The 16,651-nt window shown below is 37.6% G+C and overlaps 3 protein-coding genes and 1 non-coding gene across 4 annotated transcripts; 3 read left to right on the forward strand and 1 right to left on the reverse strand.

Moving 5' to 3' along the window:
- The first annotated feature begins 4,630 nt into the window (after nt 1–4,630).
- TRNAK-UUU (transfer RNA lysine (anticodon UUU)) lies at nt 4,631–4,703 on the forward strand. The gene has a single exon. It is a non-coding gene; the product is annotated as a tRNA-Lys (tRNA).
- A 77-nt stretch (nt 4,704–4,780) lies between these two features.
- On the forward strand, nt 4,781–7,136 carry LOC147547399 (uncharacterized). The gene is made up of 5 exons (XM_086664948.1): nt 4,781–4,977; nt 5,072–5,197; nt 5,328–5,417; nt 5,543–6,205; nt 6,463–7,136. Exons 1-5 carry the CDS (start codon nt 4,831–4,833, stop codon nt 6,823–6,825), a joined length of 1,389 nt encoding a protein of 462 aa, XP_086521074.1. The 5' UTR covers nt 4,781–4,830; the 3' UTR covers nt 6,826–7,136.
- Nucleotides 7,137–8,096: 960 nt separating this feature from the next.
- On the forward strand, nt 8,097–13,727 carry LOC147547400 (E3 ubiquitin-protein ligase ORTHRUS 2-like). The gene is made up of 9 exons (XM_086664947.1): nt 8,097–9,341; nt 9,512–10,044; nt 10,481–10,606; nt 11,137–11,236; nt 11,329–11,390; nt 11,501–11,603; nt 11,845–11,989; nt 12,279–12,496; nt 12,640–13,727. Exons 1-9 carry the CDS (start codon nt 8,829–8,831, stop codon nt 13,396–13,398), a joined length of 2,559 nt encoding a protein of 852 aa, XP_086521073.1. The 5' UTR covers nt 8,097–8,828; the 3' UTR covers nt 13,399–13,727.
- On the reverse strand, nt 13,689–16,058 carry LOC147547401 (integral membrane family protein). The gene is made up of 5 exons (XM_086664949.1): nt 15,533–16,058; nt 14,999–15,362; nt 14,711–14,781; nt 14,231–14,329; nt 13,689–14,084 (listed from the first exon to the last, which is right to left on the reverse strand). Exons 1-5 carry the CDS (start codon nt 15,809–15,811, stop codon nt 13,974–13,976), a joined length of 924 nt encoding a protein of 307 aa, XP_086521075.1. The 5' UTR covers nt 15,812–16,058; the 3' UTR covers nt 13,689–13,973.
- Between the last annotated feature and the right edge of the window lie 593 nt (nt 16,059–16,651).

The following is a 16,651-nucleotide window of genomic DNA, read 5'->3' on the forward strand; positions in this document are numbered from 1 at the left end:
CTGGAATTTTTTTTTGAAAGATTATTGACTTCTAAAATAAAAAGAATAAAAATAGGAAATATGGAAATCTTTTGAAAAATCTACCAACATATAAGGCAAGAATGTTTGAGAAAAAGAAAGTAGTAAGATTGGAGAGAGAAAATATGTTTAAACAGGAACAAAAGGAATAAAAATAGGAAATATGGAGAGAGAAAAATCTTGACGGAAAATATGAAAAAGGAATAAAATTTAGAGAGAGCGAAAATAGAAAAAATCTATAGAGAAATTCGTAAAGTGTCTATTACATAACAAAATGGGCAGTACATAAAACAATTCCCAGTCCAAAAGTGTGTATTACATAACCAAATGGCTAGTACACAGAACAATTTCGGGTACACAAGAAAATTTCCAGTACAAAAATGTCTAGTACATTAACCTAATGGCCAGTACACATAACACTTTCCTTTAAACAAGAAAATTTCTAGTACAAAAATGGCTAGTAAATAGAATAATTTCCAGGAAACAGATAAATTTCCTAGAAACAAGAAAATTTCCAACAAAAATGTCTAGTACATAATGACGTTGTCGTTGTTTTTTTCAATTTTACCTCGTCTGATGCTTGTGGACTAGCAACAAGAAGGATTCATCTTTCATCAGAAAAAAAAAAAAAAAAAAAACAAGAAGGATTCATTCCGATCGGATTCGATAGAGTAAAACTGTATCTTTAATGGTGTTTAGTATATTCCATGTACACAACTTTATTCCCTGTATACAAATTTCTAGTACATTAACCTAATGGACAGTACACAGAACAATTTCCAGAAAACAAGAAAATTTTCAGTACAAAAAATGGCTAGTAAACAGAACAATTTTTGGAAACAAGAAAGTTTCCAATACCAAAATGTCCAGTACCTAATGACGTTGTCGTTGTTTTTTTCAATTTTACCTCGTCTGATGCTTATGGACCAACAATAAGAAGGATTCATCTTTCATCAGTAAAAAATGAAAACAAGAAGGATTCATTCCGATCGGATTCGATAGAGTAAAACTGTAGCTTTAATGGTGTTTAGTATCTTCCATGTACACAACTTATTCCCTGTACACAAAGAAGTTTCCTGTACACAAATGTCTAGTACAAAATTGGCTAGTAAACAGAATAATTTCCAAAAAACCGAATAACTTCCTAGAAACAAGAAAGTTTCCAATACCAAAATGTCCAGTACCTAATGGCGTTGTCGTTGTTTTTTTCAATTTTACCTCGTCTGATGCTTGTGGACCAACAACAAGAAGGATTCATCTTTCATCAGAAAAAAAAACAAGAAGGATTCATTCCGATCGGATACGATAGAGTAAAATTGTAGCTTTAATGGTGTTTAGTATATTCCATGTACACAACTTATTCCCTGTACACAAAGATGTTTCCTATACACATATGTCTAGTACATTAACCTAATGGCCAGTACACAGAACAATTTCCAGGAAACAAGAAAATTTTCAGCACAAAAATGGCTAGTAAACAGAACAATAGCTTGGAAACAGAACAATTTCCTGGATACAAGAAAGTTTCCAATACCAAAATGTCCATCACCTAATGACGTGTCGTTGTTTTTTTCAATTTTACCTCGTCTGATGGTGGACCAACAACAATTTCTTTTCTTCAGACTCACTGTCTTTTTCCTGATCCTTATTAGTCTGATCATCCTCCTTTTCCTCCCCCTCATCTTTCTCCTCTTTCTCTTTCTCTTTTTCCTCTTTCTCTTTCTGCTGGAGCTTTTCTCTTCCCCTTTGCATGCTCTTTTACTTCACTGCTCTCAGCAGGTTCGACCTGTAAAAAATTTACCAATCAGGAATTTAGTTGTGTCACACATTACAACAAACACTTGAAGTGCATGGTCATCTTTACCAGGAACAAAAAAAAATTCAGTAACAAAACAAATTTATTTATTTAGTACAATCCAAATCACTTGGAACAAAATAATTTCAGTACAATAAAATATTTTCAAGAAAAAAAAAACATTTACCAGAAATTTATTTATTTACCAGGAACAAAACAAATTATTTTTTTTTCAGTTACACACCTTCTTCTTTCTTGGACTTGTTCTTCTAGCCAGAATTTGTTGGATAGGTTTATTTTCCTTTTTTGTTATTGTTCTCGTAGATGTTGGTTCTTTTAGGGTTTTTCAATAACAAAAGTTATTTTATCATTTTAGAGATTTTCAAAAAACAGAAAGTTATGGTGATTTAGGTTATGTTTAGGATATAGAGAGTAAATCTACCTTAGGGTTTTCCAATAACAAAAGTTATTTTACAGGAATTTAGGATGAAAAATACTTAGTTACATACCTCAACAATTTAGAGTTTTTTAAAGGAAAAAATACCAGGAACATTAGGGGTTTTCAATAACAAAAGTTATTTTACCATTTTTAGGGTTTTCAAGAACAGAAAGTTATGGTAATTTAGGTTATGTTGAGGATATATATATTCTGAGAGAGAGAGTAAACCTACCTTTTGATTAAAAAAAAATCCTTCAATCTGGAGATTTCTTACTTTTCTTCTTTGTCGAACTGCCTGCTTTAATGGATAACGATGCTTCCGGTGATTTTAATGTGAAATCCGGTGTTTTGTAGGTGAAATCAGATGATTTTTTGGCTTCTTCTTAATGGCAGTTGGTTTTGATGAGTAAATTCAATTTGGGAGAGAAAACTGTTCTTGAGAAAATAAAAAATTAACCTGGCTTTGTAAGGTGTGGTAGAGAAATTAATTGCAGATGGGACATTTGGTTCAACAGTCATTTCCCAGCTTTCTCTCACGTCAGAAATTGCCAAAATTTTCAGATTTTTGGCAGAGAAAACTGTTCTTGAGAAAATAAAAAATTAACCTGGCTTTGTAAGGTGTGGTAGAGAAATTAATTGCAGATGGGACATTTGGTTCAACAGTCATTTCCCAGCTTTCTCTCACGTCAGAAATTGCCAAAATTTTCAGATTTTTTCGCGATTTCCCGCTCCTATTTCAATGGCATGAGCAGTAAATATTTTACCTTCCCAAGGGGGTTTCCGTCTTTTTTTTAGCCCATGTCTGACTATGTGGACCTGCATTCAATTTTCAGCCTTCCTAGGATTGGGCTCACATTTAATAGCCCATTTTGGACTGTTAGCCCATTCCCTCTTAACATTTTTGTCAAGCATACTTCTGATAATAATATTTTTTTTAAAGCAAAGTACTTCTACTACAAATAAAAGTACTTGTACTTTTGGTTGACAAACAACACCTTAGGATTTCAGTTAAGGTTAGACTTCGCGGGAGGAAGTTGGGTTACAAGGTTTTATATTCGAAGTCGATTCTAAGGTTTTGTCATATGTCCTATCCAACGGCGGTCCCTTGGCGTTTCCTTCAAGATCTCGACACATTACTTGTCCGTGCATCACCCCTACACATTGCTTACTCGTTTCGTCGTCGAAATTTTAATAAGGTGACTCATAACCAATCGACTCACACTTTAACCCATCAAAGTTAAGCATTGTCATTTGACCATCGTGTGATTAATTTTAAGAGTTAATTCCTATATGGCCCCCTACTTTGTGACCAGCTTCCTTTATGGCCCCCAAATTTCTGTAAATTCAAATATGGCCCCCTATTTTCATGGAAATGTCATAACTACCCTTCCCATTAATATATTTTCAAAATAAAATTAAAAACAAAAACCTAAATTCCACCTCACTTCCCTCTCCACCACTCATCTCTCTCCACGTCACCTCTCTCTCCAACTCACCTCTCTCTCTCTCTCTCCAAGTCATCACTCTCATGAAGGTCGCCGGCCGGAAAATTTTCCAGCCGGCGACCTTCAAACTTAAAATTTTTTTTTTTTTTTTTCACTCACCTCTCTCTCTCTCTCTCCAAGTCATCACTCTCATGAAGGTCGCCGGCCGGAAAATTTTCTGGCCGGCGACCTTCAAACTTAAAAAAAAAAAAAAAAAAAAAAAAAATTTCACTCATCTCTCTCTCTCTCTAAATTCCGGCGAAGGGGGTTTCCCTTCGCCGGAATCTGGTCTGTTGAAGAACAGACCAAATCGGTATGTTCTTCAACAGACCGAACTGGTCTGTTCTTCAATAGACCTATTCTGGTCTGTTCTTCAACAGACCAGATTCCGACGAAGGGAAACCCCCTTCGCCGGAATTTAGAGAGAGCGAGAGAGATGAGTGAAATTTTTTTTTTTTTTTTTTTTTAAGTTTGAAGGTTGCCGGGCGGAAAATTTTCCGGCCGGCGACCTTCATGAGAGTGATGACTTGGAGAGAGAGAGAGGTGAGTTGGAGAGAGAGGTGACGTGGAGAGAGAGGTGACGTGGAGAGAGAGGTGACGTGGAGAGAGATGAGTGGTGGAGAGGGAAGTGAGGTGGAATTTAGGGTTTTGTTTTTAATTTTATTTTGAAAATATATTAATGGGAAGGGTAGTTATGACATTTCCATGAAAATAGGGGGCCATATTTGAATTTACAGAAATTTGGGGGCCATAAAGGAAGCTGGTCACAAAGTAGGGGGTCATATAGGAATTAACTCTAATTTTAATTGCAAATTAATCCTTTGCATTAATTTGGTTTCTTGAGTCTATGAGAGGATTAAGTTTGTATGTCTCCCAAAAACTCATAAAAATGTAGCCGTCCTAGCTCAGCTGGTAGAGCGCACGGCTTTTAACCGTGTGGTCGTGGGTTCGATTCCCACGGACGGCGTTTTTTTTTTTTTTTTTGTTTTTATTCATTTCCCCTCGCCGAATACTTCTATATAAGTACTATGCAATTTCGCGGACATAATAATCAGATTCAAAATTTCTTCTCAGTCGTTGATAGAGCATGAAACATGGTGAAATGTAGAAGCTCTAACAGGTCTCCTTGTCAATTCATGGCGGATATCAGAATCAAACTCCGGCAAATTGTTATTCGTCATAAACAGATGAAAACTGCATTCACTGATCTTCGATTTCAGATCAAAACCGGCTTACTCGAAGTTGTTTCACCCTCTATAACCTATTCTTCTTCTTCTTCTGTTAACATCTCTGTTACGTTTTCAGATCTTCATAGCTTTTCTTTTTTGTTTGTAGGCTGAAGACGTTTTTACTTCACTCTCTGTTCCTCTCATCAAACTCGTTGGTTTGAAGACAGACGAAATGGCGGAAGAAGGAAGATCATCCACAATTTTCATGGAAACTGATCTTCATCATCAACAAGTATCTCTCTCTCTCATTCTCTCTATCTCTTTCCGTATATGTATACATAAACTGTAAATGTCGAAGTTAGCAGTACGATCGTTCATTCATCTTGCTACTCTGTGCTATGGAATTTGATTGAACATTTCAGGAAAGCTACCGGAGAAATGTTACCGGATTTGAAACGCCGGATGGATCGCCATTTCTAGGCAAAGAGACGGATCGGCTTCAGAAATTGAAGGTAATTACAGAAGCAAAAAGTGAATTGTTTTTGTTTAGTAACAAACCCTAGAAATTACACCTTTACTTTTCCTAATTGGAGCCAAATTTTGATTTTGTGTTTTTTTAATTCACTGGAATTCGAAGGAGAGGAGTTATAGTACTAGAGCTAACAAAGTAGGAAAGGAACTGATGGAAAATCAACGTTTACAACTTCAAAAATTAGTCTATCTCCTTAGACGAATTGAATCCAGTGTGAATTCACGTCAAGATAATATCCTCCAAATCCTCAACCAACATAGCTGTTCTCTCCACGAGTTCTTCCAAAAATCAGCACTATACCTTTCAAATGTTCACCGGCGGAACCAATCCCAAGAAACCACCATAGTTACAGCACTTCAACTACTACAAGTTACTTTCGATAATATGAATTTGGTTCTTGGATCAGTGGAGGATGGAGTAAAGGACTTAATACGAGAATTAGCAAAACATATGTGTAGCCCAATGGTCGATTATGTTAAGGGGCTGAAAGCCGAAATTGATGCGGGTAGTTTGGAACGTCTAATGAATGTGGTGAATGAGATGGAAAGAGAAATGATTGATGAACGGATAGAATTGGAAGATGAAAGGAAGAAGGAGCGGTTAGAATTGGAAGATGCAAGGAACAAGGTGAGAATAGAGGAGCAAAGGAAGTTGGAAGCTCTGTGTAGATTAAAGGAATCTGAGGAGCAGAGAAGGGCTATGAAGGAAATGGTTGGGTTTCTGATAGAAGCAAAGGGAAAACCAAAGGAACATTTTCTGCACCACAAGGTACAAGCTTTTACTACTTTTACCTCTTGTGTTAGCTTTCGTCTCTGTTCAAACAAATTACTGGAATATGCAACTCAGATTCTAGCTAGTATTGTATTCTTTTGATTTTGGTTCTTGAGATTGGGTCTGGCTATTATAATTCTGATAGATAGATGCTGCCCCAAGTACTTTAGACATCTCTAGTTTGTAATACTTAATTCGTACATGATAGTCGTTTTTAATGTAATCTGACATCGTCTTTTTGTTCCAATGTCAAGTTCATAGACATGGAGGAAGATGGAGATTTGGATGAGAGGACATCAGTACTTGGGGTGGCATTGATGAAGAAGAAGAACAAGAGCATACTTGAATCACAAACAAGCCCATGGGGAACAAAGGAGCTTCTGAAGTTTGTCTCTGTTAAGAAGAACCAGCAATATAATGACTGCAATACCCCACCAATGGTTGAAAATGTGGGGAATAAGAGGTCGGCGACTGGGAGTTATACTCGAAAATTGTCTGAGAATGCCTCCCGCACAGCCACTTGGCCACACTTGGGCTCATCACCATCTATGGTCATTCATCAACAAAACGTGCAAAAGCGCATATCACCTACGGTTCGTATTCAAACAGGTGTATAACTTGTTCTCACATCAGACCATTTTACTTGATTACATGATCTAAAGCATGCTTTGTTTGATAGATTTGATTTGGATGGTGGCACTTTGGTCTATTTCTTACGATCAATTAGAGGTCGATTCTCGAAGTCAGGTCTGACAAGATAACTAGATATTCATATTATCATAGCTTAAAACTTTTATATAGTGTGTAGATTCTGTAGCTTCTCATTTTCTGAACAATTTCTTGAGTTCGAATTAAGAATGTGTAAAGTTCAAAATTCAGTGCTCAAAATTTACAATATGGTGACTAGTAAGAATGGTCCATAAACAAAGTGTGATGTTGAATATGCGATTGTCTAATCGTCAACTTTATGTCAAAATGATGTCCGAAAAAATGTACTGCATTATCGTATAACTATATTAAAGCCGATAAAGAACATAGATTGTTTGTAAAGCTCGCTTCGGTTGAATGTTAACATGTATGTATCACCACTCCTTAACTAGTTAATAATCTTGCGCACATGTCACAGAAAGAGTAAAACTTGTGAACGTGTGTATTTGGGTGGAATGTCATTTGATGGGAGGGATTGCCGTAGGACCTAAACTCATTAGAGATTCGTTTTTGTTCTATTTCCGATTTTTTTATAATAAATAATTCATTATCTCTTCTTCATACTGAATCAATTGTTCGGGATCTTTGTTCTTTTTCTTTTAATTCTAGCTATTGATGAAAGCTCAATGGCTCAATATAATCCCATATAGGTATCAAGTTTGATGCTCAATGGAACGGTTGCAAATGGTATACATTATGAGTGTGGTCGGCCTTAACCACATGAGCGATAATGCACAGGCCTAACTGATAGATAATTTGGTCGGCCTTAACCACACGGGCGATAGTGAACGGGCCTAACGGATAGAGACTCACGTCGGAGTTGTTCCCCACATCTAATTATTGAATAACGGGTTGAAGTAAACTCGTTAGCAAATTTTCAATGGAAGTATACCACGTTGAAAATAACGAATTCTTAACGCCAACTACGTCTATAACAATTAATACTAATTAAAATTCAAATGTTTTATTGACTTAATACTGTTGAAAATTAAGACATAATAAAGTATTTTTCCGAACATAATTAACAACTCAATTAGCTGAAAACTAAATCAAACTGGCTTAGTTCTAGAGTCTAGTGTTGCTCCAAAGACATAGATATACAAATTGCTTCAAACTAAAGCTATTTCATGAACTCTAGATCAACAAAAAGAAAAAAAAATATATAGTATTATGTAAGCCAAATATAAAATCAACTACCCACAAAATTAACAAATACATTCTTACAGAAAAATAGAGACTACATAAAATATTTCCTTTTTCATGCTCTTGTGTATTTAGAAGGTGCCTTTAGGCACTCTTGTGATAGGGGCAATCCCTTGTCAAGTACTGCCAGTAGTTCCTCATGGACCTAGAGGAAATGGTTCTGATCGTCTGCGGGTCGTGGTCGTGCCACCCTTATGTGATTCGACTTTGATAAAGAGAGAAAAAGAAGAAAATAAAGATGAAGCTAAATTGAAGAGAGAGATACACATAGATACAAGGAAAGAGGAAAAAAAAAAGGCAATATTAGATAGCTTAAATTTGATTATTTTTTCGTAAATATATGGAAAACACAAAGGAAATCATTTGGATATTATACATACAAGCTTAGGACTACGAGAGAAGATGGTCACGCTTTAGGGGGGCCAATTGGGAAATAACGGCAACTTGATGTCCTGATCGGACAACAAAAAAATATTGGATTTACTTTAACAAATTTGTAGGTTTTAAAAAGTTTTCATCTAATCTAGCTTGAAAGAGATAGTGTTGAAAAACTTTGAAAGAGAGGGAAAATTTCAAAAGGAGAGCCCAAAAGTTTCAAAATTTCCACCTTCTAACTTTCTCTTTCTTCTTCTCCTCCTGATCCTCTTCCTGCTCATTATTCATTTTCCTTCTCTTCCCCCACCATTAACTAAATAGAAGAAGATAGAAGATGGCTCATCATCAACTCCCTTGCGATGGAGATGGGATTTGTATGATCTGCAAAATAACACCTCCAGATGTAGAAACCCTAACCTGCAAAACTTGTGTAACACCTTGGCACGTCAAATGTCTTTCTTCCCCTCCTCAAACCTTATCTTCTACACTACAATGGGACTGTCCCGACTGTTCTCCCATCCTCACAGCCGAAGAAGATCTTAATCCCCCCGTCATTTCACATATCAATCCAACCGGAAACCTAATTTCTGCCATTCGCCAGATTCAATCCGATCAATCACTTACCGACCAGGAGAAAGCAAAGAAACGTCAAGATCTTCTCAGTGGAGTTTCTGCTCAATCACCGTCTCATGACGATGACGACGACAACGATGATGATGATAAGTCGCAGAAGAATAAGAAGAAGAAGAAGAAGAATAAAGAAGATGAGGGCAGTGATGTTCTCGCTGTTCTCGGCAGCAGCTTGAACTGTTCTTTCTGTATGCAGGTGCCGGAGCGTCCTGTCACGGTTAGTTCTTACTTCTTAGAGAAACAAAGATTCTCACTTGCATTTTCTTTTGGTTTTCCCCCAAACAACTTAGGGATCTTTATATTTCATTTGGGGGCTTTTCACATCTTGATAGAACTCATTCCTGTTTATAAACCTTCAGATTAATATTGTTCTTTATCTTATTTCAGACACCTTGTGGCCATAATTTCTGTCTGAAATGCTTCGAGAAATGGGTTGGTCAGGGAAAGCGCACTTGTGCAAAGTGTCGTAGCACTATCCCTCCCAAGATGGCTAGCCAACCTCGAATCAATTCTGCCCTTGTTGTCGCCATTCGAATGGCCAGGGCATCTAAAGCAAACAATGGAGTTGGGCCGCTGAAGGTACAACACTTCATACGCAACGAAAACCGTCCGGACAAAGCTTTCACCACAGACAGGGCAAAGAAAACTGGAAAGGCTAATGCTTGCAGTGGGAAGATATTTGTCACGGTTCCACCTGACCATTTTGGACCGATACTTGCAGAGAATGATCCAGATAGAAGGCAGGGTGTGTTAGTTGGTGAATGTTGGGAGGATAGGATGGAATGTAGGCAATGGGGAGCCCATTTTCCCCACGTTGCAGGTATAGCCGGACAATCCGAGTATGGTGCACAGTCTGTAGCACTTTCAGGAGGCTACCAAGATGACGAAGATCATGGCGAGTGGTTTCTATACACAGGAAGGTTTGTATTTGAGCTCAACTCTTCTAGCTTGTAACTAGGCGTGATACCTCAGTGTATTTAAAATAAGAAATACTTGGTGTATCATCTCTCGCTCTCAGTGATCTCAGCCAAGTTTTTCATCTCATTTGTTCAATATTGGCTTTGACGAGGTCACCTTTCGGTGGTGAACTTAACCAAACATTGAAATGAATGAACTGGTTAAAATATCACCCACTTGCTTTCAAACACTTTTAGTATCTCCTTCAAGTTTTGGAACTCACTCCTCAGATGTTTTCTTTTGTCCCTTTAAAGAGGTAGTTGGGTTTGATAAGTTCATGTTTTCCGGGTGCGAACTTTGGAAGCTCAGTGACTGAAATGACTTGATTAAGATGAAACAGGTTGGAGTTTAACAGGGTACTTCAATCTCATTTAAAATTTTCTTCATTGTTGTTGGCAGTGGAGGCAGAGATCTTAGCGGAAATAAACGCACAAACAAGGACCAGTCCTTTGATCAAAAGTTTGAGAAATCGAACGAGGCACTTCGAGTCAGTTGCAAGAAAGGCTATCCGGTTAGGGTTGTCAGGTAAGGGACGTTGTTGAAGTCTCTCATGCTTTAACAGGTTATGAACCTAAGTATTTACTCAAGTTATGCTTGATTTACTACCTTAAAATGGTAAAAGTTCCTTATTTCCTTCAAAATGTAAGGCATCTATTGTTCGTACCCCCTAGGAATTCTCTAGTATCAAAATTGTAATTATTTGTTGGATTGGGCTCTCCAGTTAAATTGCTTTCACCTTTCGATTGTAAGTGGGTCTGATAGATTTTAAGTAGAAAGCAATATGTAAGACAGTCCAGCAGGACTTAAACACATTCTTTTTCAGTATAGTTATGTTTTTTTGCTGGAAGAGAATTATACCATGTAAAGTACATGATGGTACAAAGACTTCAATTTAACACCAAAGATTAACTCTTGCTATGGTTCTTGTTATGTTGAAAAAGTAGTAAAAGAAAAGAGTGTCCTTTCTTATGTCAGTTGTCCTTTCTTATGTCAGTTAGATATAGACAGTATGTCAATGCCTCTGATGGGGTTCCTATTTCCTGTCAAACTGTTAGGTCACACAAGGAAAAGCGTTCTGCCTATGCTCCAGAATCTGGTGTGCGTTATGATGGAGTGTACAGGATAGAGAAATGCTGGCGGAAAGTTGGAATCCAGGTTACTATTAGTTGATTGTTATTAGAAATTATATGTTTCCAATCAAAATGTGTGTTTTCAACAGTTTTGCTGATAAGATTCTGCTATTTCAGGGTTTTAAGGTGTGCAGATACCTATTTGTGAGATGCGATAATGAACCTGCACCGTGGACAAGGTTCGGGTTTTCAATATACTGTTAAGGTTCTTCTATGATAAAATACCTCTTACTTTTACTGAAGCTGTTCTTTCCTCTCTTCTGCTTGTTCCCCGCAATTTGAACTGCAGCGATGAACATGGTGACCGCCCTAGAGCTTTGCCAGTTATTAAGGAGCTAAAGGGGGCAACTGACATCACTGAGAGGACTGAAACACCATCTTGGGATTATCATGTAAGCTAATGTTATTTCCTTTGATATCATTCTCTTGCCATGGAGTCACTGTTTACTTCTTTAGTTTCTTTTTCTACTCATAAAGAATATTTTTATCTCTACTCTTGTGAAATTTAATTGAAATTCTTTTGCTACTCAATATTGCAGTTGTTAAGTTAAAGTTCAAGATATAAAGCTATTTTCATGTATGTTAGTAAGTTTTCTTGTTTTCTCCACAATAAGCTTTCCTGGTATTTGTCAGGAGGAAGAAGCTTGCTGGAAATGGAAAAAACCTCCACCACTAAGCAGAAAACCAATGGATAGTGAAAATCCAGAAGAGAGAAAGAAAGCCAGGAAAGCCATTAAAGAGGCGCAGTACTTAACTGTGAGAGAGAAGCTCCTTAAAGGTTCGTCTCTTACAATTATTTTGTGTTACCTAGTATCCAACTATGCAACGTCGAAATCGTTAAACACAAACTGTGATAGATCCGGTTTTTCTTTGTAAAAAGGTTTATCTGCACATCATGACCCCAAATACGAGAATTAGCTTTCCTTCTTCATATGCATGATGATATGACCTAAGCTCATGTCCACAGTACCACTGAACCTTGCATTTTGCTGCATAGATGCGTGTTCTGGATGAGATAATACTATGATGCTCTCATTTATGTTATTTTTGGGTGGGTTCTGGTGCAGAGTTCAACTGCCTAATCTGTCGGAAGGTCATGAATCTTCCTCTTACAACCCCTTGTGCTCACAACTTCTGCAAGCCTTGCCTGGAAGGTGCTTTCACTGGCAAGACTTTTGTTAAAGAAAGGACTTGTGAGGGAAGACGGACACTTCGTGCACAAAAGGTTGTCATGAAGTGCCCTTGTTGCCCAACTGATATCTCTGACTTTCTTCAGAACCCACAGGTATGAAATGCAAAAATATTACATCTGTATACCTGGCACTGACCTTCCCAAGTAATTGATACTTCACAGTATTTAACTGCAGATGCTATTTTCATATATCTTTTTAAATTGTTTGACTGTATATATGGATTGAATTATGTTAGGTTAATAGAGAGTTGATGGACGTGATTGAATCTCTACAAACTAATCTAGAGGAGGATACAGAGGAGAATGTGGAGTTGGGCGAAGAAGACAGCGACTCTGAGGAGAAGACTGAAGTTGTGACAGAAGACACCAAGAAGGCTGAAGTTGTGACAGAAGACACCAAGAAGGCTAAAGTTGTCGTAGACAGCAAAGAGGTTGAGGTTGTGATCACAGAAACTAGAAAAGATGAGGTTCTGATGGAAGAAATCAAAGAGGCTGAAGTTGTGATGGAAGAAACCAAAGAGGCTGAAGCTGTGACTGTAGAAACCAAAGTTGTAATGGAAGAAACCAAAGAGGCAGAAGTTTTGATGGAAGAAACAAAAGAGGCTGAAGCTGTGACTGAAGAAACCAAAGAGGCTAAAGTTGTGATAGAAGTCATCAAAGAGGCTGAAGTTGTCCCAGAAATTACTGAAGATTCTGAAATAGCAAGTGGGGAAGACTTGCAGGAAAATCCAATTGAGAGCAAAAGTAAGCAAAACAAGAAACGAAAAAAAGGAAATCCCTCAGGTAAGAAACCTAATGCTTCGGACAAAGAAGATGGCATGGAAATCTCAGGATCTCCGAAAACAGAGACGCCATCCAAGCGAAGGAAAGCTAATGATACAAGTCACGTCTCAGGCTCAGGTGGTGTCAGAACCAGAAGCATGAGATCTAAAGAGTTGCTTGAAGAGAATCATGCCTCCGGTGGAGTAAGAACCCGCAGAATGAGGTCCGGTTGAAGTTCTTCGCAACATTGGACTCCAATCGTTTTGTGCAAATATTGACCAGTAAAAGAATTGGTGAGAATCCTTTTATTTTGAATCGCATGAAGTCCCTGAGAACATTGAAGAATGGTTTCTCTTTTGACTAGGGCATTGAATGGTTTCTCTTTTGGCTAGGGCATCTGCGTTATTTTTTGTTACATGGAGATGATTGATTAACACTATGTATCCACTATCGGAGATGATTGATTAGCACTATGTATCCACTATCGGAGATGATTTATGTGAATTGTTTAAGTACTCGCAGCTGAGAATATTAGCAATTAATATATTTGTCTGCAACAAAACTTGCATCAAAATTTACTTACAAAAATAGATGTTGATTGGACTTCATTGCGAAGGAATATGTAGAAACATAGGAGTATCTGTGTTTTTTTCTGAAACTAAGGGTAAACAATATACATAAGCACTATGAAATCACGACTTCTCAGGGATGAGGAGAGTGAGATTCAAACGGTCCTAAAAAGTAAAAAATCTGGTTCAGTCGAATTGTTTGAGCTCTTTATAATATAATTCGAAGCTGCATGTACTATTTAGTTTATCTCCTGACTCAGTTTCTGTTCTTCAAGTTTGTCAACCAAAGCCTTCTTTTCCTTCTCTGAGAGAGCATTGAATATGAAGACAGATTTATCACCAATATCGTCCTTCAAACCAAAAAAGGGAGAAGATTATCAGATGCAACACAAAGTTACAAAAAAGGGAAAATGCAGACAGGTTTAATGCACGACGTACAGATCAACACAAAGTAACAACTTCTACTAAATGGCATACAAAAGTGCAAAAGGAATACCTTTATCGGCTGGGTAAATTTTCTTGCTGCGAATACCACAAATAGTAACATCCAGATGCCTAATAGATTGAGTTTTAATCCGTCGTCCATTAAACCTGTCTGCATTTTCCAAATGAAAGCCATCATGATCTAGATATAGAGTCCAAATAACAACCTACTTGTATTGATGAACGCGTTTAATTTTTTGCATGAAAAACACCGTCTCTATAAGTAGTATTCGGCATAAAATGTGGGATGAGCTGACCATTCACAAAACATGACTAGGTATACATGAGCAAGGGATGTTACCATACGTGAACACGTATGAAGAAGGTGATGTCGAACCTGTACTGGTACACTAGGTTGGCAATTTCTCATACATATCTACTTACTAACACCCCATATACTGGTCAATTTGCAGGGATTATACTGCTTTATATGCAGAATCGCGAAGGAAAAAAAACGCAGCTTCGAGGAAGTGGAGCAAACAAGAATGTATACCAGGTGCCCAAGAAGTAGAGAAGGAATAATGAATGTGAGAACACCAGCTTCCAACTTTCCATAGCAAAGACCTGCATCATACCATCACAGACAAAAACAATTAAATAGCACTTTTGAATTATCCGGGAGAATAATTCACGAGTAAGTTAACGACATGGGCAGTGTGATTCAACTCATTTTTTTCATCGGTTTCATTTGGGAAGTATCGACAGCCCCGGCAAATAAAATAGTACAAGTATCAATTAGAAGACATAAAAAAGAAAGAAAAGAGTAAATGCAATTAGTTACCTTCCTTGAAAACAAGTCCAGTGAGAGCAGCAAAGAGAGGGCCAACAAACCATACAGATATCGGGTGATCAACAACATATTGGGGTAAGGTCTGACCGACAGGTTGAGCGAGATATAGATACGTTGCTAAAGATCCGATAACGCCAAGACCCCATAATGCTTGAAGCGTCCGTTTGATCTCGTTAACGTAAATATGAATCAAGAAGAGTGAGAGTCCTAATCCTCCTGCTCCAAGTGTATAAAGTATATCAAGATTTTGTTTTAAAACATTATCATCAGCAGCCAGTGGTGGTAATAATGCAGTTGAACCAGCAATTACAAATGATGCAGCTGCTGTCACTAGGCCCGATCTATATAAAACCACCTGTTATAAATATATATAGTATATTTCTCAAATACAAGTAGAGCAAAATTTGATTGATTTCTGTTTTCTGGTATGAAATGAATAAACCCTAGGGCTAAACTTTGTTTGACGATAAGAAATTGTAATACCCAGAGAGAGAGAGAGAGATTGTTGTATTTAGTAGTACGTACCTCGCGAATATCAAAAGAATCAACAGACCATGGCCCGTAAATACCTTGATAAACAACTTGTGCTGCTGATGGTTCATCATTCTTTGCTTGACATTTTGTGATTCTTTGATAAGTATACCTTGGTGGTGATGGTGATGAGAAGAAAGAGGAAGGTTTTTTTGAAAAAGAAGAAGGAAGTAGAGAGAGAGGGTTTTTGTTGTTTAAAATATGTAGTTGTGGTGGTGGTGGTGGTTGTGGTGAGAGGGGAAGAAGAGCGATGGCCGAGAAGAAGGCGGCCATTTATGTCCGGAGAAGAAAATTACTCCTACTTACTTACTACCTGAGTAACGAAGTCTTATCCTTTTCTTCCTCCTACCAGACAATCAGACATGACATGGGAGAACAAACTTACACAGGTTATGACTTCACTGGGTCATACCAAGCTTCATTTTTGGTGCCTGTCAAACCCAACTTCTCTCTCTGTCGTATGGAGTACCCCTAGTGAACCCCGATAGTCGGACAAGATTTAGAGAAAAAAAAAATTAAACATTTTCTATCTCTGAATTGTGTCGGCCGCATATCTCATCTAAGATTCACCGGCATAGTGGGGGTCATTTTTTTCTTTCTTTAAGGGAGTATAAAAAAATGTCAAATGCGAAAACATGCTCAATTTTACTCTGAATCAGATGGACCAGTTGCATGCAACTTGAAGAACCTCAGACGAGGCCTAAACGACAAGAAGACAGATGACATAGTCACTGACACTTCCATTTGGGTACAGGATCCCGTAAATGTTAAGCAGCGTTGCTACATACTCATTGTAGGGATCCAAGAGACCACTTTAAAAGCGAAAACTTTCTGCAACAAGCTAGTACTTTTCAAAGCGGAAACTCCCTGCAACAAGCTAGTACGGCAAACTTCTGGGCTGCAATAAATAACAGACTACATATAGCTATGTCTTTTGCAGGAGAGGCAGAATTAGACCAGACTGGTGTGTGTGCTTGATACCAAAAAGAGGGTAAGTTACATTTTTCTACACTATGAATGAATGAAGCATCAAAACTTGTTTGGTATTTCTTGTTCCGAGTTCATAACTTATGACGACAACCAACATCCCACCTCAGAAGAAGAAGCCTCCTC

This window comes from Eschscholzia californica, unplaced genomic scaffold (assembly GCF_041429995.1).
Source record: "Eschscholzia californica isolate CP2 unplaced genomic scaffold, dmEscCali1.0.p SCAF_3, whole genome shotgun sequence".
Classification (NCBI taxonomy): domain Eukaryota; kingdom Viridiplantae; phylum Streptophyta; class Magnoliopsida; order Ranunculales; family Papaveraceae; genus Eschscholzia; species Eschscholzia californica.